The sequence below is a fragment of the Neofelis nebulosa genome, chromosome 17 (genome assembly GCF_028018385.1).
Source record: "Neofelis nebulosa isolate mNeoNeb1 chromosome 17, mNeoNeb1.pri, whole genome shotgun sequence".
NCBI classification, from domain to species: Eukaryota; Metazoa; Chordata; class Mammalia; order Carnivora; family Felidae; genus Neofelis; species Neofelis nebulosa.
The window spans coordinates 50,948,523-50,973,913 of record NC_080798.1 but is presented as its reverse complement, the minus strand read 5'-3'; the positions used below and the strand labels follow the sequence as shown (position 1 = coordinate 50,973,913).

Sequence of the window (25,391 nt, the reverse complement as noted above, 5' to 3'; positions counted from 1 at the left end):
ACCACCAAGCAAACAGCCTGCAGCTTCCTTCTTCCACCAGGTGTTTATATGTGATCAGCCAACTACAAATCCCACCCGCCATATTGCAAACTGCCTCCTTGTCAGTCTCTCTTAAGGAGCCATGCCCCTGCCAATAACATGCAGCGTTTTACACACTTACACACTTTTAACAGACTAGAGAATGGTTTATATACAAATCATATATATATGTTTATATATACAAAACATATACAAAACATACATTTTATATACAAAAACATATATATATATGTTTATATCATATATAATACTCCAAATATTATATATACCAACCTCCAAATACTAGAGAGAGAAGGAGATGTTCAGAAATCTCAGAGGCATCAGAGGAAATAAAAGGAAAAAATTCTGTCAACCAACCTTAAATGAAGACCATGCAAAAACCACTAGGTTATTGGATAAAACTTAAAAACAAATGACAGGTTTTATTTATTTCTTAGACTTCCACGCTAAGTAGTGGACAAGTAAGATTTTTTTTCAGTTTCTGGGGTCTCTGAGATAAGTTCACTCACCTTTAGTATTTTCAAAAGTTATACCATGAAACAGAATAGAAAATGAATATTAATTCATTTTTCCGTGAAAAATGCTTTCTAAGTAATTCCCAAGATTCTGTGTCTCAACTTAGTTTAAGAGATTCGTAAACAACACACAGGGATGACTCTGCTTCTTTTCCCTGAGAGACTATGCATTCTGTTAAAGAAACATACCCAGATGCTGTCTTCTTGTCGATATTGTTTCCAGTTCCTGCCACTATCACTGAACATCAGGAGGTAGCTGGTCACCCAGTTGGAGCTCCCATATCCCCCTTGGGTGGCCACAGCGGTGATCTCCATTCTCTCTCCAAGGTCAATCTGCAACCACTGGTATTTGTTTGACACAAGTGGAGACCAGCCACCAGCTCCTTTTATGAAAATGGAAACAGAAGACAACGGGAAGAAGATTAGTCAAAAATCTGTTATTGGATAGAAATGCCAGTAAGACTGTATTCCTGTATGGAATTTAATAAAGTCAAATTTCCAAAATACGAAACTTCTCGTAATTGTAGAATAATACAGAAAAACAAGAATTTAGTATAAATGGATGAAGCCTGTGTTAATTATGTTCATTTCTAGGTGTTATAACTCCCAACACGGGGTAGAACTGAGATTCTACTGAATGTTCAAAGTGCTTAATTTGACAAGTGGACATTCGTGTCTACACTTGGAACTAGGAGGGTTACTGCCCACACACATGATTAGGTGATGGTTCGACCTTCAATCATAGTTCACGCTGTGGCATAACTAGAATACTACCTGTGGTATCTGATCACGTTTAGACTTCCTGGAGAAAGAAGTATAGCATAAAGCCTGCAAATACAGATGGTCAAAAAGGATAGTCCCTATCCTCACTGTGTTGACGGGTTTATAGGAGGGACAGACATTGGAAAGCATGCTTGAAACACAAATGTTAATGGTGAGGCACGTGCAGGAAACAATAATACAACGGATGATGGAGGAGAGTTCTATCCAGTAGAAAGTTGGAACTGGCTGGCAACAAGCGTAGGAGAGGCCATTAAACTTTCAGGAATTTTGCAAGCTGACTGCTGAATATAGCCACTTTTACAACGGACCATGGTTGGAGTATTTAAACCACAGAAACTGGCAAACTCTACAGATCAGCACTCATTCCCACCCCAACCAATTCACCAACACACCACTGGTTCTATCCTGGCCGGGTGGGGAGGTGGGGTAAGCGGGGGGAGGTATGAGGTGGGGGAGGGGCAGTCAGGGAAAAGGTCCTAGAGTAAGGTGTGCTTGAGCATTCAAGAGTGAAAAATAGGAACCTATTGTATATTCAAGGAAGTGTGGGTAGAGCCGAACTTACTGTGTTTCCTTTTACTCACTGCACACCAGAATATTAGAGATGTGACTATTGGATGTCTTGTTAAGATGTTTCATTCTTCCAGTTAATACAAAAAAGCCTTATTTGGGGACTTTACTTATTTTAAGTGATAGTCACATTGATAATTATGTAAGTAATACGTAATCATTGTAAAAGGCATGAAACAGGGTTTAACGCATTCTTAAATCCATAATCATCTAATATTCAGTATCTTTTAAAATGTAACATCTAATATATAACACCCCAAGTAAGAATATTAGCACATGTTTTCTTTCCCACATTCTTCTGTCACTACCTTGAGGCTGTAAGCCCAACAAGGGAAGTGGGCAGATTATGGATATAATCAGCTGCTCATGAAAGAGAACAGACCATCCTCTAAGTAAGGCTCAAAACTGAGTCAATACAGTATATTAAAAAGGAATTATGTGACAACAACATCCTATCCTGATGCTATAATGCTAACTCCTACTTGTATTAAGGTATGATTACCAAGTTATTCACTACATTGTCTTTAGAATGAGACTTTTTTTTTTCAAATTTCCTTTTTTTTCTTGGAAGAAGTCATTGTTCAAAAATGTCTTCCATTCCATACCTCTCTCTTTTTCATCCAAAATATTATACATACAGTAATTTTGGTTGGCTTGTTTTTACTTTTAATTTTCTCTGTATTTGCCCTTGAAGAACCTGTGGTTTGGGCCAGTAACCTGGATGGGTGGAGTTCTGTTGGCCACCAATACCATCTACTACGTTTAGGTTAGAGAAGAATACTATCGTATTTTGAGCAAGAGGGTTTGTTGGTAGACACATGCTCTGGCTGCATTTTTGGTGTCTTGGTGTCACTTCTCCAGCACAGCTCTGCTGTCCACAAGGGGCACCTCTTACTCTCGCAGCCTGTTATCTATAAGGAAGACTGATCTGAAGATATCTTGAATTATAGCCTGCCACAAATAACTCAGGAAATTCCCGAACCCTCAGTGGGAGTTGTTCCCACGGCATTATTTTTAAAGCCAAGCAAACTCTTCCTCCATATTTCACTGCTCAGGATGTAATGAAACTCCAGCCTACCTTTTCTACTTATTCTACTGTGGTAGAATTCACTTAGTATTTATTGAGCAAATGAGTACTTTGTGTCAGGCATTCTGTGAAGACATAGTTATTTAATTCTCAGAGCCACCTATTGAATAGAGGATAAGTCACATACAGAGAGTCTGAATACCTGGCTGTCACCTGCAGAGCAGGAAGAGGCATGGTGCTCTTAGCCAGGACCTGCCGTGCCTCTCATGTTGTTTCGATCAATGGGAACTGGAAGCTCCCAATGGATGTAGAAAAGATGGAGCTGAGAGAGGTAGGGGAACCCTAGAATTTAGCTACCGGGCGGTTGAGCCAATTTTCCTCCCTCGAATTAACAAAGACCGTATCTCTGAAGTACGGGGACATGACGGGAGGGGTGAATGGGTAACTATTTCCCTCTACTGTCCTTTCTAAATCTTACTGTTCTTCCTAAGGATCTCTCCAAGTTTGGAAGTTGAAAGTTTCCTGAGGTCTAATGCTAACCAAGCATCCTCAGTCCTCTTATACTATTACTACTGCCTATCTCTCTGTTTTTTTATCATTAAAAAAAATTTTTTTTAAGTTTATTTACTTTGGTTGAGAGAGAGAGAGTGGGGGGGGGGGGAAGGGCAGAAAGAGAGGGGAGAGAAAATCCCAAGCAGGCTCCTCAATGTCAGCACAGAGCCTGACACAGGGCTTGGTCTCACCAGCAGTGAAGTCATGACCTAAGCCAAAATCAAGAGACAGAGCCACCCAGGCACCCCATATCATTGTTTTATACATAGAAAAGTTGGAAAAGAGTGAATGAAGGGCCCCGGCTGGCTATCATTTTAACCTGACATTTCGACATTCGGAATTTTATCTATATGTAGCTTATACCTCTGGGAAAATACTGATTATTTTGTGTCTTGCTCTTTCTAGTTAATTTCAATGGTCTATACACTTTTTCAATATAGAATTTCATAATCTTTCTCTAGCATTTTGACACTCCTTGATAGACCAGTATTTAAAAAGTGAGCACATGAGAGGAGCACAGTAAGGAAAAAAGAATCAGCATGATTCTGGTGAGTTAAAATTGGATCATCAATTCTCATCAGGAGAAAGAGGCACCTCTCACTGACCGCTCCCTCTTCCCAGCACCGCTCACTGTTACAGCTGCACTACCCGACTTGAAACATTCGCAGTTAATTGACCTTGAACATTTCAATTTCTCACCTGTGGTGAAAAGGTACTGCTGATATGCAAATTAAGCTATATCATTAAAGAGGTACACCAATAAAGTCATGGAAATTCAGATGCTCCTGGGCTTTACCAAGTGAAATCGGCCCCAGGGAATCCACAGATTCCCCACAGGGTTTGAAGCTGTTTTAGCTCTGCAGATGCACATGGTCTAAGTGTGTGATGGAGTGATATCCTTGTTCTGATTCTAAAACAAATGTCGAAGAGGAATATGGAAAATGCAAACTTCTAGGTATAGATGTAGGTACAGATATAGGTAGAACGTGACTTACTTTGGTACTGGCAGCCTGTGGTGACAAGTAGGAACAACAGACATGAAATAAAAGCTGACGTTATATTAGAACAGCCGTCTGGCCACTACCAAACCACCCAGCATTCCGGAGCCATGCTATTGTCGTATTTACTTTTTTCATGGAAGAAATGAGGGCTAACTCCAGCCAACGGTAAAGTCTGAATTACTCTAAAATAAAAGAATTCCTCACTTTATTTATTAATCAAATCTTTTAGCTGCTGGTCAAGTATTATTCGTTCTTAATGATGCTTTTAATATGCCCATGTGTTCACCACTACAGTAGGCCAATACCTACAGACCAAAGACCATCTCTTTAGAACCCCCACCTCGTCCACGGTTACTGACATGTAACCCACCAGATAAAAACAAGAGTCTTGTCCCCTCAGCTCATTTTCTTCCTATTCCACCCTCCTTTTTCTCCTTCTTTGGCCTCATCACTGAGACTTGGCATAGTAAAGTGTCATAAATCTATCCAAACAAAAACACTTGTTGACTCTTCACATCACGGCCTGAAGACTCACATTTAAAAACGAAAATCCTCCCGACTGGTGAGACTTTTAAATTAAATGTTGTAGCACTGCTCTGAGAATTAATTTCAAAAAGCATATTAAAGTGCCTATTGATTTCTCTCACATACAGCAAGCATGTGGGTACATGGCAGTTGTTACTTTTTGAATTATAGAACAATTAATATTACTATTGACTCCAAATACAGATTTATGATCACAGCACTAAATTCAGCTCTGAAAATATTTAGTTCCTGAATGACCACAAACACAGCATCTCTTGCCTACCAGTTCTATTTATTTTTTTTAATTTTAAAAAAAATGTTTATTTATTTTTGAGAGAGACAGAGTGTGAGTGGGGGAGGGGCAGAGAGAGACTGAGACGCAGAATCTGAAGCAGGCTCCAGGCTCCAAGCTGCCAGCATAGAGCCTGATGTGGGACTTCAACCCACAAACTGAGAGATCATGACTGGAACCGAAGTTGGGTGCTTAACCCACTGAGGCACCCAGTGGGTGCCTACCAATTTAAACCATTTAAAAGTTCCTGGGGAACTTGCTTCTATAAAATATGTGGCTGTGAATTATAGGGAAAGAAAAGCAAACTATAAATGGTCTGTGCCTATTGTATGTCAAATACTCTACTCTAGAAATTTTAGTTACCATATTAAGCTTAATTACTAAAATTATCGAGTGAAATGAAGTTTTAACACCTCTTCTTTTCAAATAAAACTTAAAAAAATATTTACAGAGGCTGAGTAAATTTTCCTAATATTATGCAAATTAAATTTTTCCAAATGTTATACAAATCACTTTAATGTGGATAAGAAATTACTTATTTTTAAAATAATTTAAATCTCAGTGAGGATCTCATTTTAAAAGTCACTTCCTTCTCAGTTCTTTACCCCTGAAAAAATTATACAACTGTCATTGCCCATAGTGGTTAATTTTATCCCAAGAATATATCTAAATTATAAATTCAATATTATTTATTTTTCTTTAATTTTTTTAAACATTCATTTTAAGTAGGTTCCACGTCCAGTGGGGGGCTTGAACTCAGGACCTTGAGATCAAGAGTCACATGCTCTACCAACTGAGCCAGGCAGATACCCTTATTCAATATTATTTAAATATAAGTAACTGCCTGGCTGAATTATAAATTTAATATCCATATATCCCATTTGCCAGATATCAATAATAATTAGTTCTGCTCATAGAGACACATCTTACAATTTCGGGAAAGTGAAAAGAAAAATTGAAGAAAAAAATACTTTTGGTTGAAGCCTTAAAATAGAGAAAAGAATCACCTCTATCCCCTACTAATATTAAAAATGACATGACTGCCATTCCTGGTGGTCATCAGGGAGATGATGTGGCATAGAGTTTTGTCAACTTCGTAAAAGTACAAACTGCTCAGAAAGAAGGAGCCATATTTCTTTCCCAATATTTAAAGTGTAGAAAGACACAAAAGTTCAAGGACACAAAGCACAGTGAACACAATTGAATGACAGTCCTAGCCACCACTAGGCCACATACATTTCTACAAAAATGATTGGCTTAATTAAAATTGTCATAGGAAAGCTTCCTTCTAAGATAATTACTTTTTTTCACATGTCAACTAGATTTCCCCCAAGAGTCTAAATTTGCCCGGATCATTTTGATCTTGACATTACATTACAATAATGTAAGGAAACAAAAAGAACATTGTGCCAATATTTGCTTGGCTCCCTTAAATGGACTGCAGTGTCCCTGGGTCACCATGTAGAACTCTTAACAACTTTGTGTTGTTACCAGCTTAGTTTTTTGTCGGTTTTTTTGTTTGTTTGCTTGTTTTGCCAAGAAGAAAACACGATGCTATTGATGCTGTAATTTGCTGATCTTTTTTCACAGAACACTCTAGAATCTTGGCATTGCCTCCCTGCCTTGTCCCAGGGATGGTGACAGGGATGGACGCATCACCTGAGCCAGGCTAGTGGCGCAATTCCAGGATTCTGTCGGGACTACTGAAGGAGAGATCCTTTTCTCCGCTCAGAAAGCTGAAAGGATGGGACTCGGGAATCAAACTGCAGCAGCGATCTTTTTGGAAAGTCTGCCTGAGTGAAGCCAACACAGAGGGAGGCAGAGGTGGGAGGTGAAGTGAGACGGAGCTCTGCTGGCACAGTCAGCGCCCGAGCCCATTCCTGTGCCTTCTAGTTCCTTCCACAGGGCATGAGCTGGCCCCTTCACTTGTGATGGACCTGCTCGGGTCCACTGCTTCAGCGATTCTCCTCTCTCTCCTGCCTCGTTATCTTTTTTTCTCTTTGAAGGATCATTCCCACGGATGTACAAGCATGCTGTTGTTTTTCCTTTTTTTTTTTTTTTTAAAGAAAAAAATCTTCTCTTGACTCTTCTGTACCTTTTTTTCTCCTTTTTATGTTACCATTCTTTGAATAAGATGTCCACACTCAAGCCCTGCAATTCTTCTCATTTCATTCTCGCTCCAGCCAACTCCAACCAGCCTTTCATTCTGTACCACTCAACTGAAGCTGCTCTTCTCAAGACTACCAGAGAACTCCACGTCACCAAATTGAATGCTCAGGTTTCAGCCTTCCTACCACCTGGCCCACCAGAGACATTTGAATATTCCGGCCCTTCCCAAGGCTTCGGTATACTTTGTTCACTTATTTTCACAAGAGCTCCTTCTCTTAATTTTCTCCTCAGCTTACTGGTCCTTCTTCCTCAGTCTCCATTGCTAGTTTTTTTTTTTTATCTCTTATCAGCTCTGAGGGTTGAGATGCTCCAGGGCTCAGTCCTTTGCCCTGGTTCTTTTCTGTCAACGTGCACTCCTTCATGATTTCTCCTGACCTCATGGATTTAAGTATTACCCACATGCCAATAATTCCCTGAGTTACATCTCCACCCCACATCTCCTTCCCGAGCTTCATTCAACTTGATATCTGTAACATGTTCCAAACCAAACCTCATTCTCCCCCGCAGGCCTACTCTGTTCATACCCTTCCCCAGCCCAGTTTATGATAATTCCATCCTTCTGGTTTCTCAGAAGAGCAACAACAAAGAAGTCATTCTTGACTCCCCTCTTTTTCACCACATAACCATTCCAAGAGAAAATGTTACTGGTGCTGCTCACCTCTCCAGCATCAGACTATTTGCCCATCTTCATTGGTACTCCTTTGGCTCAAGGCACATGATTTTACCCTACATTCTTGCAGAAGCCACCGAAGAAGTCTCTCTGCTTCTTCCCTAGCTCATGGAGGCTCCATTCTCCATGTAACAGGCTTAAAATATTATCCCTGTGTTCAAAACACTGCAGTAAGTCTCCATCATACACACAGTGAAAGACAAAGTCATCACTATATGGCCCACAGGGTCCTATCTGATCTGCCCCCTTATACCACTCCCACCCATGTCTGCCCAGCCTCTTCTTCCCAGTTCACTCCCCATCAGCAGCAAGGGCCTCCCTCCCTGAGGTTCTCTGCACAAACACCAGTCATTCTCCTACCTCCCAGTCCCTGCTGTGCGAAGTGATCCTTTCTGCCTGGAGTGCTCCCCTCTGAGATACACTGGGCTAACATCCCTGCCACCTTCGAGTCTTTGCTCGGATCTGATCCTTCCCATAGAGGCCTGTATCCCCTGACCTCCCTTGCCACAATTTTTCTTACCCAACAATACTGTTCCCATTTGTCTTACCCAAAACAACTTTCTCATTCTTTCTGACAGGAATTGACATAGTATATGATTTCCTTTTACACATAGTATATGATTTTCTTATTTATTACATGTATTCTTTATCTTTTATCTTGACCTACTAGAACATAAGCTTGATGAGACCAAGAGTCTTTGCCTGTTTTACCCACAGATAGATCCTAAGTGTCTAGCACATGGCCCGACACACGGTGGATGCTTAGTAACTATGTACTGCATAAAGGAATGAAATAAATCTGTAGCCATCCAGGTATAATAAGACTGTGTAAATTCATATACCAAATTAGTGGCAAAGTGGAAACTGGAGCCAAATGAGGTTTCTCTGCAGCGAGGTATTTTCAGTGAGGTTCTCAAAGAGAAAGCTCAAGTACGTACACACACACACACACACACACACACACACACACACACACACAGACTACCAATTGCCCCAAAGTCATACAGTTTAATCACTTGTAAACTACATTTCCTAGATGTACTTATGGCTTTGTTTTTGGATTTTTGATACAGTGAAAAAGATGCTTTTCACTTCATTTCCCCAGAAAGGCTCTAAATTAATAATACCTCACTCAGTTCTCTGAGGTTTCAGTTCTTTGCTGTTGATCCGTTTTTCCCTCGCGGCAAATTGGCAGACTGACTTTCCGTCCTACTTCATGTATTGCCAGAGCAAACATTTCTGAAATCTTTAATAATTCAGTGGATTGAAAAGTAAATATTTACACCCTTCCTCTGTTCGGGCATTTTGATTTGTATATTTGATTTGCAAATTTTGTGACAGCCAAATTTACTCTGGAAAGCTGGGAAAAAGTTATAAAAACACTAAATTCTGTGCCAGCAAGTTTTATTTCACTCAAATTAGTCATTTTAGGAAAATGACTTTTAGCACATGATGTCTAGAAATTCAAACGATAATCAGGACTTGCTCATGTTTTGCTTTCTAAGCCCATTATGATGCTTTTCTAAAAGTTTCGATTTAGATCTATTGCAGTGAGACAGGTCATTTCAGTAAATGACATCATGCATCAAAAAGAACATACTGACAATATCCCAGAGGTTTAAAAACCATTTTTTGCTTCCGTACCTTCCTTTTTTTTTTTTTATCTTCCTTAGCCAGACAGAGATGATAAGCTGTCATGAGCCAAATGTCCTCATATCACTCCTTCTGGGTCAAAAAACTGAAGTCACTCTCTTGTACCAACAGACATCATTTCCACATAATGACTGCAAAAGGCAGCATTACTGGAACACAGTATATCAAAAAGGTAAAAAGTGCAAAACCAATCCCAAGCATTTGATTGATTAAATCATTTAATGCTTTCTCAGTTTGTAAAAAATGCTAAGACATATTAAGATAACATCATATTCCCAATTATGGAGATATGTTTACCTCTAGGCTTAGGTACTTTTGAGTTCAGTCTTGAATATACGTGCTTTATTTAATTCCATGACTTATTCCTTTTTAAGTGATACTTCATTGTGGAAACTTTTATTTTACAAGCAGCAGGAAAAACTATTAGCGATGCTTGTGACCATGACAGTCTTAGCTTTTACCTCAGAAGCTTGACTAAACTTTACACAGGGTCCTTCCCAACTAGAAGTGCCTGACTTCCCTTTTCTTAGAGCATTTAATTTAGGAAACTTGCAACTATAAACCATTTCTCTGCCCCCTGAGATATAAATCTTCCTCAAGCCTCTTTCCAAGTTTATAATCCAAGAATGTCTTTCTCAAGGACCTGAGTCATCCCTTGAAATGCAGTCATCAAGAAAGTGCCTCATTTCCCAGTCTCTATGGGAGGGCATGAGTCTAATTTCTGTAATCGCCAATTAGCAAACACAAACACCTGATCACAATGACCAACTTCCCCGCCTAATGTTCTCCAGTACTTTTCTACTGTCTCAACCAGGGCTTAAAAACTCTATTTTGTTTCAACAGAGTTGGGTTCAATGTCTCTTCTCTGTTGCAACAGTCTTGACCTTCATTGCTATGGTATTGAAAGTCTGTCTGGTCTTTTTACCCAATCCGTGCAATTATTCTTTTGTTTTTTTTTTTATTTTTATCTATTATTGAAGTATAGTTGACATACACTATCATATTAGTTTCAGGTGTACAAGAGTGATTCAACAATTCTATACATTACACAGTGCTTACCACAGTAAACATAGTCATCATCTGTCACCATACAATGTTATTTCAATGTTATTGACTAGATTCCCTGTGTTGTACTTTTAATCTCCATGACTTTTTTCATTTTGTAACTGGAAGCCTGTACTAGTGTGATTTTTCTTTGGCAGGAGATAACTGGGAGTTTTTAAATTGGAACAATGTGTTTTTCATCTTTCTGTCTAATGAATTATATTCCCTAGAAACCATTCCACAATCAAAGTCCAGGAGGAGAAGATAAAGAGCAATGCTCAGAAGTGAATGAGGGTCTGACTAGAAGCTCACTTGAGGGATTCTTCATGGTAGTGACATCACCCAGAGATGACTGCACAGTTGTTCCATCTATTAACCAAAGAATGTCACAGCCAGCTTCATAGACTCTGAATAGCAACAAGAGGTGTCATGGGACTCCTTCAGCAGAAGGTGATGGCCTTGGCCAAGAAAACAACCAAGGGAGGGATCGGCCACTAAAACTGGCAATGCATTACAACAAACATGTAGGGTTAGGACCAACCCAACCACACTCAGCAGATATCACTGACAGGTATAAAAGGATCCAACCAACGATCTTGTGGTAAATACCAACATGACAACCAACATATGCTGGGGGAGCTGCTACCCAGTCGTGCCCTGTATCATCTGAGTTCCTCATATGTCAACCATCATTTTGGAAAGAACTAAAGGAAAGATGAGGAAATCATAAAGTCTGATTTCAGGGCAGGTCATGATCTCACAGTTCATGAGATCAGGCCCCACATCGGACTCTGTACTGTGAGTACAGAACCTGCTTGGGATATTCATTCTCTCTCTCTCTCTCTCTCTCTCTCTCTCTCTCTCTCTCTCTCTCTCCCCCCCCCCCACCTCTGCATCTACCCTTCTGTCTGTCTCTCTCTTTCTCTCTCTTCCTCTCTCTCCCTCTCTCTCTCCCTCTCCCTCTCTCTCAAAATAAATAAAATGAGCTAAAAAAAAGTCTGAACATTTATCTGGAAGGGACTGACACAATCAAAGGAGGCTACTCTACCCAGCAGTCACCAGAGGGCTTGAGGTGAACTGATTTGTGGGCATATACGGGAGTCTCTAAACTGAAAAGCAAATAGGATCACCCCCACTTAAAACAATACTCACCAGTGCTAATGTGTTGACAATACTGAAAAAATATGTCGTGTTTCCGTGTTATTCCTCAACTCACATAACCTGCAAACTCAGAGATCTGAAATTGGCTGAGAAAATCAGATCAACTAATATCTCAGATCTGAATGGTTAATGTACTGTGGCATCTTTATGAGTAAATGTTTAAGTGCCTAATATCCCCAAAGCTGCCGATTATACATTTTATGCAAAGTATGATTTTATAAAACTGTATGTGGATTGTGAAAAACAGGGCTATTTGCATGTGTAGATGGGTGGTCAACCAGGATGAATGCTTCTATCTGATTCAAAAAACATCCTGCCATATGTGCAGTAGATTCTGGACTCCAGATCTGCACTGTAGAGCAAAATCGCTCAAAATTCAGTAGGCATCACAGTAGTAACTGGTACAAATTAGACAGAAGCAAAAAAAATTATATATATATATATATGTAAAACATCATATATAATATATAATTATAATAATTACATTATAGTATATAAATATATATGTATATATTCATATATATATACATATATACACACACACACACATATATATATAGTACACACACAGACATACACACTGCTTTTAATGGATATAATGTTCCACAAAAGCACGGGGCAGTGGGATGCAAATAGAATTTAGTGTCTGAAGCCAGCAAGTACAATATTCCCCCATGCACACATTCAATTCTAGAAATGCTTTGAGTTGCAGACCCTTTTGCTACACAAATGAATTGCTTCCTCTAACATCCAAGCACCCTAGCCAGCTCCATCTGGCTCCTGGCCTATGTACAAACAGAAGAGCACACAAGAGTTCTGTTTTTATGAAAAACACAGAGAAAAAAATATGCTCTTACGGGTTTTATGTCAAAAATGTGATTGGCCAAATGTGTAATATGGCCAGCGATTGCCATACGTTTGGAGGTTTTGAGTGATGCTCAATTATTACAGGTGTTTTAAATGAGTTCTTTACCTCTTTATATACAACAAATCAAGGTTCAACATATTTAATTTGGGGATTGTGCTCAAACAGTGAAGAAAACAAACAGACGCAAGTGTAACAAGCCATTGCTGGCGATTTTTCCCATCGAGCACTTCTATTCATTAATCTGATTTTAACCTATGGTTATAAACTTGTGATTTTTGTCACTGAGAAAGAAATAACTTCTAAAATGACATGCCACTAATTGTTCCACAGGAGAAAGAGCAGGCAATTCCCCTGGCTTGACCGAGATAAAAATCACCCCAGGCTGAGGGAGCAGGATCCAGTCTGTCAGGATGCGAAAGGTGGGGAAGTGCAGGCAGAAGAGGAAAAAAGCACATCATTTTGCTCTGTTTATCTCCATCTTATTTCTATTTGTAATGCATAATGGAAAGTTCTAAATTGTCCTTTTTGATAAAAAGAAAGTTGCCTCTCACAAAGCAACCTCATTTCCACTCAAACCAGTGAGGCCTTTCATACGACTGTCAGGCCACCTATCACAGTTCATGGCTCCCAATGTATATTGATCCACTGAGTCATAATAAAGCAATGCTTCCAGCTGGGAATGAGAGTTAATGCAAACATTTTCTAGATCAGAAAAGACGGACCAAAAAAAAAAAAAAAATAGGTCATGCTTCTGCCTAGCCAATTTCAAATTGCTTCTGGCGATACTGTGAATCTCATCCACACCCCTGCATTTTCCACACACTCTGTTACTACCAAGGAGAATGGTAGCAACCAGAAAACAGCATCCTAGCAGAATCAGTTCAGCACATGCTTGTGATGACGGCTACAATAATTATAAAATGCAAACCCTTTTGATAAGCACAATGGAAGGTCAATTACCACCATGCACTTATATTGCAATTATTACTATTTTGCTATATTCTTTTCTGACAGTAAAAAAATAATAATAAAGATCAATTTGCTGTTGTTTGGAATGTACCTTCAGAATTCAGAATTTTCCATCTTTATTTTAAAAATTACCACAAAAGGGGCACCTGGATGGCTCAGTTGGTTAAGCATCTGACTCTTGGTTTTGGCTCAGGTCATGATCTCACAGTTTGTGAGTTCAAGCCCTGCATCAGGCTCTGTACTCACAGCACGGAGTCTGCTTGGGATTCTCTGTCTCCCTCTATCTCTGCCCCTCCCCCCCCAAACAAACATTAAAAAGATAATTTACCACAAAAGAATTTTTTTTTAACTTTTAATAAAAAAGAATGAATGAATGAATGGGGCACCTGGGTGGCCTAGTTGGTTAAGCATCCAACTGCAGCTCAGGGCATGATCTCATGGTTTGTGGGTTCGAGCCCTACATCAGGCTCTGTGCTGACAGCTTAGAGCCTGGAGCCTGCTTCGGATTCTGGGTCGGCCTCTCTCTCTCTGCCCCTTCCCTGCTCCCACTTCCTCTCTTGCTCTCTCAAAAATAAATAAACATAATTTTTTTAAAAGTGAATGAATGAATGAATGAAAGGGGTAGAGGAAAATTTTTGTAGGTGATGAAAAAATTTATGGCCTTGATTATGGTGATGGTTTCATGGATGCATTTTTTACAATTTTTTTATTTGAGCACAGTAGACACAATGTTACATTAGTTTCAGGTGTACAACATAGTGATTCAGCATCTGTATATGTTTGTTATGCTGTGCTCAGCCCAAGTGTAGCTACCTTCTGTCCTCATACAACACTATGACACAGGACCATGAATTATATTCCTTATGCTATACCTTTTATTCCTGTGACTTTTTCAGTCTACAACTATAAGCCCGTACCTCCCACTTCTCTTCACCCATTTTGCCCATCTGTCCACCCCCTTCCCTCTGACAACCATCAGTGTGTTCTCTGTATTTATAGGTCTGATTCTTTTTTGTTTATTCATTTGTTTGGGGTTCTTTTTAGATTCTACATATGAGTAAATCACATGGTATTTGTCTTTCTCCATCTTATTTCACTTAGCATTATACCTGCTAGGTCCATTCATGTTGTCACAAATGGCAAGATCTCCTCCTTTTTTATGGCTGCATATATATATCACACATACACATATATATATATATATATATGTATATATATATATATGTATATATATATATGTATATACACATGTATACACATGTATATATACATATATATATATATATACATGTGTATATATATGTATATACATATATATATATGACATCTTCTTTATCCATTCTTCTCCTAATGGATGCTTAATTTCCTTCTATATCTTAACTATTGTAAATAACACTGCAATGAACATAGGGTGCATATATCTTTTTAAATTAGTATTTTCATTTCCTTTGAGTAAATACCCAGTAGTGGAATTTCCAGATCATGCAGCATTTCTATTTTTAATTTTTTGAGGAATCTCCACACTGTTTTCCACAGTGGGTATACCAATTTACATTCCCACCAACAGTGTAAGAAGGTTCCTTTTTCTTCACATCCTCAACAACACTTGTTATTTCTTGTCTTTTTTTATTTTAGCCATTCTGGCAGGTATAAGATGATATCTCATTGTAGTTTCGATTTCCATTTCCCTGATTACTAGTGATATTGAACAACTTTTTTTTAGTGTTTATTTATTTATTTTGAGAAAGAGAGAGCACAAGCATGCAGGGGAGGAGCACAGAGAGAGGTAGACAGAGAAGCCCAAGCAGGCTTCACGCTGTCACTGTAGAGCCCAAGGTGGGGGCCTGAAATAAACTGTGAGATCATGACCTGAGTCAGAATCAAGAGTCAGATGCTTAACCAACTGAGCCACCCAGGTGCCCTGAGCTTCTTTTAATGTGTCTGTTGGCCATCTGCATGTCTTCTTTGGAAAAATGTCTATTCAGGTCCTCTGCCCATTTTTTAAATGGATTGTTTGGTGGTGGGTCTTTTTGTTTGTTTGTTTGTTTTTTGTTTTTGTTTTTGTTTTCAGTGTTAAGCTGTATACATTCTTTATAGATTTTGGATATTAACCACTTATCAGATCTATCATTTGCAAATATCTTCTCCCATTCAGTATGTTGCCTTTTTGTCTTTTATTAATGGTTTCCTTTGCTGTGCAAAAGCTTTTTATTTTAATGCAGTCCCAACACTTTATTTTAGCTTTTGTTTCCCCTGCCTCAGGAGACATATCTAGAAAAATGTTGTTATAGCCAATGTCAAAGAAATTACTGCTTATGCTGTCTTATAGGATGTTTATGGCTTCAGGTATCACATTTAGGTCTTTAATGTTGACTTTGCTTTTGTGTATGTTGTTGGAAAGTGCTCAAGCTTAATTCTTTTACATGTGGCAGTCCAGTTTTCCCAGAACTACTGATTGAAGAAACTGTCTTTTTCCCCATCGTATATTCTTGTCTCCTTTGTCGTATTTAATTGATCATATAATTGTGAGTTCATTTCTGGGCTCTCTATTCTGTTCTACTCATCTAAGTGTCTGTTTCTGTGCCAGTGCCATACTGTTTTGATTACTACAGCTTTGTAGCATACCTTGAAGTCTGGAATTATGCTACCTCTAGCTTTGTCCTTGTTTCTCAGGATTGCTTTAGGTGTTCAGGGTCTTTTGTGGTTCCATACACGTTTTAGTACTATTTGTTCTACTTCTGTGAAAAATGCTGTTGGTATTTCAATAGGAATAGGTAAGTTAATTGCATTGAATTGATTGTTTTGGGTAGTATGGATCATAAGTGTATTCTTATCTCCAAACTCATCAAGTTGTAAACATTGAATATGTACAGGTTTTTGTATATCATACCTCAAAATGGCTTATAAAAATTGGCAATTTGTAATTTCAGGAAATATGAATGCAATATTTCCAGAGTCAGCTTGGCTCAACAGTCAACCATAAATGTCAACAACTTTGTATTTTATTTAAATGCACTGATTTTCAGTAATCAAAAACCTCCCAACAAACAAAAGTGCAGGGCCAGACAGCTTCACAGGCAAATTCTACCAAACATTTAAATAAGAATTAATACCTGTTCTACTCAAACTATTCCAAAGAAGAGAAAAAGAAGGAAAACTTCCAAGTTCATTACATGAAGCCAGTATCACTCCGATATCAAAACCAGATAAAGACATCTCCCTCCCCCCCAAAAAAAAGAGAAGTATAGGCCAAAATCTCTGATGAACATAGAAAATCCCCAACAAGATACCAGCAAACCACATACAGCAGTACAGTTAAAAAAAAAAAATCATTCACCATGACCAAGTGGGATTTATTCCCAGGATGCAAGGGTGGATCAATATTTGCAAATCAGTCAAAGTGATACATCACATCAACAAGAGAAAGGATAAAAACCAAAAAACCCTATGATCATTGCAACAGATGCAGAGAAACCATATGACAAAGTACAACATCCATTCATGATAAAAAACCCTCAACAAAGTAGGGTTAGGGGGAAAACACTTCAACATAATAAAGTCCATATATGAAAAAACCATAGCAAACATCATCCTAAGGTCAAGAACAAGACAAGGATGCCCACTCTCTCCATTTTTATTCAACATAGTACTGGAAGCCCTAGCCCTAGCAATTAGACCAGAAGAAGAAATAAAAAGCATCCAGATTAGCAAGGAAGAAGTAAAACTTTCACTATTTGCAGATGACATGACACTATATAGACAAAACTCAAAAGACTCCACCAAAACACTACTAGAACTGATAAATGAATTCAGTAAAGTTGCAGGACACAAATCAATTGTGCATAAATCTGTTGCATTTCTACACACTAATAATGAAGAAGCAGAAAGAAATTAAGAAAACAACCCCATTTACAACTGCACCAAAAACAGTAAGATACCTAAGAATAAACCTAACCAAAGAGGTGAAAAATCTGTACTCTGAAAAACTATAAACCACTGATAAAAGAAATGGAAGATGACACAAAGAAATGGAAAGGCATTCTATGCTCATGGACTGAAAGAACAAGTATTTTTAAAATGTCTATACTACCCAAAGCAATCTACACATTTAATGCAATCCCTATCAAAATACCAACAGCATTTTTCACAGAACTAGAACAAAAAATTCTAAAATATATACGGAAGCACAAAAGACCTCAAATAGCCAAAGCAATCTTGAGAAAGCAAAGTTGGAGGTCTTGTAATTCCTGACTTCAAGTTATATTACAAAGCTGTAGTAATCAAAAGAGTAGGACATTGGCATAGGTCAATGGAACACAGAATAGAAAACTAAGAAATGAACCTACAACTATATGGCCTATTAATCTCTCACAATAGGAAAAAGTCTCTTCAACAAGTGGTGTTGGGAAAACTGGACAGCAACATGCAAAAGAACGAAACTGGACCACTTTCTTATATCATATACAAAAATAAACTCAAAATGGATTAAAGACCGAAATATGAGACCTGAAGCCATAAAAGTCTTAAAGAGAGCAAAGGCAGTAATTACTCTGACATCAGCCATAGCAACATTTTTCTAGATATGTCTCCTGAGGCAAGAGAAATAAAAGCAAAAATGATCTTTTGGGGCTACATCAAAAAATAAAGCCTCTACACAGCAAAGAAAATAATCAAAATAACTAAAAGGTAACCTAAGGAATGGGAGAAGATAATTGCAAATAACATATCCAATAAAGAGTTAGTATCCAAAATATATAAAGAACTTATAAAACTCAACACTCAAATTAAAAGCAAAAATGAATGGGACCTCATCAAGATAAAAAGCTTCTGCAATGCAAAGGAAACAATCAACAAAACTAAAAGGCAACCCACGGAATGGGAAAAGATATTTACAAATGACATATCAGATAAAGGGCTAGTATCCAAAATCTTTCAGATAAAGGGCTAGTATCCAAAATCTATAAAGAACTCACCAAACTCCACACCTGAAAAACAAATAATCCAGTGAAGAAACGGGCCAAAGACATGAATAGGCACTTCTCTAAAGATGACTTCCAGATGGCCAACAGGCACATGAAAAGATGCTCAATGTCACTCCTCACCAGGGAAATACAAATCAAAATCAAACTGAGATATCACCCCACACTGGTCAGAGTGGCTAAAATGAACAAATCAGGAGACTATAGATGCTGGAGTGGACGTGGAGAAACAGGAACCCTCTTGCACTGTTGGTGGGAATGCAAACGGGTGCAGCCGCTCTGGAAAACAGTGTGGAGGTTCCTCAGAAAATTAAAAATAGATCTACCCTATGACCCAGCAATAGCACTGCTAGGAATTTACCCAAGGGATACAGGAGTGCTGATGCATAGGGGCACTTGTACCCCAATGTTTGTAGCAGCACTCTGAACAATAGCCAAATTATGGAAAGAGCCTAAATGTCCATCAACTGATGAATGGATAAACAAATTGTGGCTTATATACACAATGGAATACTACTTGGCAATGAGAAAGAATGAAGCATGGCCTTTTGTAGTAACATGGATGGAAGTGGAGAGTGTTATGCTAAGTGAAGTAAGTCATACAGAGAAAGACAGATACCATATGTTTTCACTCTTATGTGGATCCTGAGAAATTTAACAGAAGACCATGGGAGAGGGGAAGGGGAAAAAAAAAGTTACGGAGAGGGAAGGAGGCAAACCATAAGAGACTCTTAAAAACTGAAAATAAACTGAGGGTTGATGGGGGGTAGGAGGGAGGGGAAAGTGGGTGATGGGCATGGGGGGGCATCTTTTGGGATGAGCACTCGGTGTTGCATGGAAACAAATTTGACAACAAATTTCATATTAAAATAAATAAATTTTTATATTCCAAAAAAATAACACTCAATGCCCAAAAGATAAATAATCCAATTAAAAATAGGCAGAAGAAATGAACAGACGTTTCTCCAAAAAAGATACCCAAAAGACACTTGAAAAAATGCTCAATACTACTCATCATCAGGGAAAAGAAAATAAAAACTACAATGAGATATCACCCCACACCTGTCGGAATAGCTAAAATCAAAAACACAAGAAAAAACAAGTATTGGTGAGGATGAGGGAAAAAACGGACCCTCTTGCCCTGCTGGTGGGAATGCAAACTGGTGCAGCTGCTGTGAAAAACAGTATGGAGATTCCTCAAAAAGTTAAAAACAGAACTACCTTTAACCCAGAAATTGCTAATCTTTCCTAATCTCAGACTATTCTTAATTCTTAATATCCTTAAGCTCTGATTAAATGGTAATTTATTGGGGCACCTGGGTGGCTCAGTCGGTTAAGCATACGACTTCGGCTCAGGTCGTGATCTTACAGCTTGTGAGCTCGAGCCCTGCATCAAGCTCTGTGCTCATAGCTCAAAGCCTGGAGCCTGCTTTCGATTTTGTGTCTCTGGCTCTCTCTGCCCCTTCCCCACTCGTGCTCTGTCTCTGTCTCTCTCTCAAAAACAAACATAAATTAAAAAAAAAACACCACTAATTCAAAGGGACACATGCACCCCTATGTGTATAGTGGCATTATTTACAATACCCAATTTAGGGAAGCAGCCCACACATCCATCAAATGATGAATGGATAAAGGGGTAGGATATATAAAGTGGAATATTACTCAGTCATAAAAAAGAATGAAATCTTGCCATTTGCAGCAACACGGATGGAGCTAAAGTATAATGGCAAGCAGAATAAATCAGAGAAAGACAAATACCATATGCTTTCACTCATGTGTGGAATTTAGGAAATAAAACAAATCAGTAAATGAAGAGAGAGAGAGAGAGTGAGAGAGAGAGACAAATCAAGAAACAGATTCTTAACTATTGAGAACAGAATTACCAAAGGGGGAGGGAGAGGGAATGGGTGAAAGAGGTGACAGGGATTAAGAAGTACATGTGTTGTGATGAGCACTCAATGATGTAAGGAATTACTGAAACTAACATAACACTGTATGTTAACTATACTGGAGTTAGTAAAATAAATAAAATATAAAATAAAATAAAATAAAATAAAATAAAATAAAATAAATCAGTTATGCATCTGTTACAGATCTTTCCTGTAACAGATGCATAACTGAGTAGAAGAATATTGGATCATGTTATGCACCCTTTGTACAATTTTTAAGTCCACCATTTTTACAAAATTATATGAAAGCTTGATCTAAACTTCTAGCACTTTACATTCCTTTCTATAAAAGTAGGGACAATACAATGGTATGGACATTATATGGAACTCCCAGGTAATCCACAAATTGAGTTGTAATAAGAAATTCATGATTTCCATAATTGAGAGATGATTCTTTCAAAAAAAGGAACAAAAGCTTTTTGTTTTTGCTAGACTGACATCCTGTATCTTTAGAACAGAAGATTTGTCTAGGTCAATAAATGAGCTGAGAAAAACCCATCAGGAAACATCTCTAGATCAGAAGCCATGACCAAATCACTTAGAACAAACCCTTCCTTCTTTAGCTCATTTCCTTTCCTCAGCCCCTTTGGCCAGCCTTTTTCAGTATCCTTCATAGAGCTCCCTTTCTCTACTTTTGTTTAAAAGCTAATACAACTCTTCTCTTTAGCTTTCATTCTCAAAAAACTGCATTTCTCATTGCCTATGGCTGCAATGATTAGTTTTTTGTTTTTTGGATGATGATGCCTAAATCTTTATTTTTAAGCTCTGACTTTCCTTTGAAATCTGTATCCCAAATCCTGAATGTTTCCTATAGATCTATTCATGGATGCCCTATAGATAACTCCAGCTCAACCTTCCAAAAATGGATGCCTTACCTCCTGTCAGAACCAGATGGCCACATCATTCCAATCTTCACTCAGACTGAAATCTTAAAATCACTTCTAATTATTCCCTTTCAATAACAGAAATAGAAATTTCTATATGTGTAGAAATTGCCAAATCTGGTCAATGTTACCTCTGAGGCGATTTTCATTACAGCCTTTGCCTTTTCATGATCCCTGCCTTGGTTTGAGCCCTTGTTATTTCAACCACTCCATTAAAAACATACTTTCTATATTTATTTGTTAGTTGTTTAGGGATATAATCTTGAATTGAGTAAATAAGATAATAAAAAGAAATGAAAGCATTTTAGAGATTTTAGTGGGGTGACATTGGCAGGGCTTGGTCACCTGCGGGTACCCCTTTAGATATCGGATGTTGGGAGGGCGAGGAGAAGCTTATAAAGTCCAGGATGATGGCTTGGAAAACTTTCTAGATGGTGATGCTGACAGTAAAGTCATCAGTGGAAGGGAAATTTGTTAGATGTAAAATGGAAGGAACAGGAATTCCGAGGAAGCACGAAAGATATAGGATACTGTGGAGTGATTCGTGTTAGAACAGAGGGGCAGCTCTTCCAGGGTCATGACAATGAAGGAAGCAAGACCAGTGGGATTTGGCTACATTTACAGGCTTTGGAGAGGAAGACAGGAAATTGTGTTCCTGCCTGATGTCCTACCCTTCTGGAAATCTTTAGTATGTGCCTCTTAAAGAACCAATCTATTTTTGTCATTGTTCCCAGAATTGGTTTAGTAAAAGCAAGCTGAATAATTTTTTCTGGTAACAAAAGGAATCTTTCTAGGCACGTCATTTAATGCAACTTCAATTCGGCATTGGAGGCACTGGGGCCTCATAAAACAGTGCAGTTTTCTATGAAGTCTATTCTCATTCGTCACAATTTTGCTTGAATGCCATGTACTCCTCTCACACAGCCAGGAGTCTCTTTCCTCCACCTGTCTGTGCCGGTTCAAACAGCACCTCTCCCGCAGTCTGGCTGGCTGTTTACAAGAACTTTGTAATATGAAAGAATAGAGCTTATATATTTGTTAAATTAATAACTAACAGTCAGACTCCATATTAGAATACCATTGTCACACTTAAGTCTGACCTTATAAAAACTTTTGTGAGCTGGTCAGACATAAAAGGGAGGATTGCCATTAGCTGAGCTGTTACTGTTTGAATATGGCCAAACTCAGAGTGACATGAACTAAATTAGATGGTGAGGTGACTTCAGAAGGTCAAAGGTCTGTAACAGTTTTGCTTTCTAGTAACAAAGGAAAAATGATGGACTTTTTTAATGAGCAAAGTTGACATTTCAAAGGATCTTAAACTCTTTTTTGCCATTTCTTGTATAAGAAATAGTTCTGATTAATTCTCACCAATCTTTTTTTTTTGAATATCTGAAATGTGTCTTGAATTCCAATGAACAAATGAATATTTGGTGAATACTGATTTAATAAAGTATCTTTTTTTATTTTTTTAATGTCTATTTTTGAGAGAGACAGAGTGCAAGTGGGGGAGGGGCAGAGAGAGAGAGAAAGAGAGAGAGAGAGAGAAAGAGAGAGAGAGAGAGAGAGAGGGAGAGAGAGAATATGAAGCAGGTTCCAGGCTCTGAGCTGGCAGCACAGAGCTCAACACGGGTCTTGACACCACGAACTGTGAGAACCTGAGCCGAAGTCGGACACTTAACCAACTGAGCCGCCCAGACACCCCCTTACCAGGAATCTTTTATGTTGCTCTTGGGTTCTTGCTCACCTAAAATTAAATTCTTGTAGTTTACGTGTAGTTACCAAGTGGTAGATTTTACGTTTTTGAACAATATCAACAATATTAAATTTTCCTCATACCTTTTACAAATAGGAAGAAGGCAGAAATGAAATGTCAAAAAACTGAATCTGGGAGGGGCTATGAAATTTAGGACATTTCCAATTCTTAATTAGAACTATGAAAGCACAAGGAAATAGAAAGGTACAAAATATTACCTTCTTTTAAAAATCTCTAAATGCCATCCCTCATAACAAAGAATATAGAATTTATCTCCCTAATCACAGAGACTGGTTACGGTTTTCCGTATTGGATCCCACACAAGTTTTTCAGAGAAAACTACCGTATACAAAGGAATGTCAATATCACTCTGATCACCACCATGAATACCCACAATCAGGGGACCAAGTGTGATCACTGTACCTATCGGTGCATACAGAGTCAAAATAAATGCCAGGAATGACTCAGGGTCACCAGCTATAAACAGAAGTTGCCCACATGTTCTACGATGTGCTTCCTTATCCTCACTCATTTGATTCTCACAACAAGCCTATGAGATGAAAACTATTATATTTCCTACTTTAGACAAGAAGACACTGAGACAAAGGGAGGTAGTCTCCTGTGAAAGGTCACAGAACTACACTAAAATCAGGCAAAGCCTCAAACACAATCGACTCCAGAGCCTGTTCCTCATCACAGATGATAAGGCTTCCACTTTCAGGAAGTTTGCTTTTTGTGAAACAGTATGCAGACACGTGAGCAGGTGATGCATATTATACGAGGACTTGAAACAGGATATACACTAAAGATGTTTAGGATCTAGAGAGCATTGCTGGCTGAGTGACTAGGGAAAACAGAAACATTCCACTGAGGTTCTAGGGTCAGGTTCTGAAAGGTCAAAACGGAGGGTTGAAGCCTTCCAAGCAGAGGAATGATCTGAGGGCAGACAGATGCAAGACACATTTTTCAGAATGGCAGTAATTGGACTGAAGGGAGAGAGAGGGCATGGAGAGGGCGGTGGTCATTAAGGCAGGAAAAGAAAGTGGAGTCAGAGCGTTGAAAGTCTTTCATTCAATGCTAAGAAAACAGCGGTCCAACTTTCAGCATCTGAGGACTACTTAGTGGCTTTTGTGTTGGGCACACGTGTGGACCACCAACTTCAGATAAATTAATATCAAAAAGACCATCTGAAATTTTAAATGTATGGAATAAACAGTATTTAAGGTCACTAATAACATGCATGCTTATTCCCACTGGTCTACATGAAGATATTATTTGCAATCGTTGACCAAGCTATACCAGCGTAATTGGATAGTTTGACCTGTTTGGGCCACTTCTGTAGCCAGTTGCTTTCACTTCTCACTCTTGATATTTACTCTATAAAATATTTTAACTCATATTAGTAGGTCACTGAGAAAAAGAGAAGATTCTGTGGATCTGTTGGAGATTTCTGTATATTTTGATCAAAGATAGACATTGAATGGGGAACTGTTCTCTTTTTAGCATAAAATCAAACAGTAGGGCAACCAACATGTCCAACCCCAAAGCTGGAAGTTTGAATGTTACAGCTTAGGATACACATTCTTTTTTTTTTTTTTAATGTTTATTTATTTTGAGAGAGAGAGAGAGATAGAGAGCAAGCGGGGAAGGGGCAGAAAAAGGGAAATAGAGAATCCCAAGCAGGCCACATGTTCTCAGTGCAAAGCCCGACAAGGGACTCGGGCTCACAAACTGTGAGATCATGACCTGAGCGGAAATCAAGAGTCGGATATTTAACCAACTGAGCCACCCAGGCGCTCTGGGATGTACATTCTTTTCTTTTTTTAATTTTTTTAATGTTTATTTTTGAGAGAGAGAGAGAGACAGAGTGTGAGTAGGGGAGGGGCAGAGAGAGAGGGAGACACAGAATCTGAAGCAGGCTCCAGGCTCTGAGCTGTCAGCACAGAGCCCGACGCGGGGCTCAAACTCACTCAACTGCGAGATCATGA

The 25,391-nt window shown here is 38.6% G+C and overlaps 1 protein-coding gene across 3 annotated transcripts in view; it reads right to left on the bottom strand.

Moving 5' to 3' along the window:
* The window catches only part of CNTNAP4 (contactin associated protein family member 4), a 253,966-nt gene that overhangs the window by 176,940 nt on the left and 51,635 nt on the right, over positions 1 to 25,391 (bottom strand). For all 3 annotated transcript variants that reach the window (XM_058706376.1, XM_058706373.1, XM_058706374.1), the window contains exon 3: positions 744 to 937. In XM_058706376.1, coding sequence (XP_058562359.1) covers positions 744 to 937 — 194 coding nt within the window. The remainder of the gene's footprint in view (positions 1 to 743; positions 938 to 25,391) is intronic.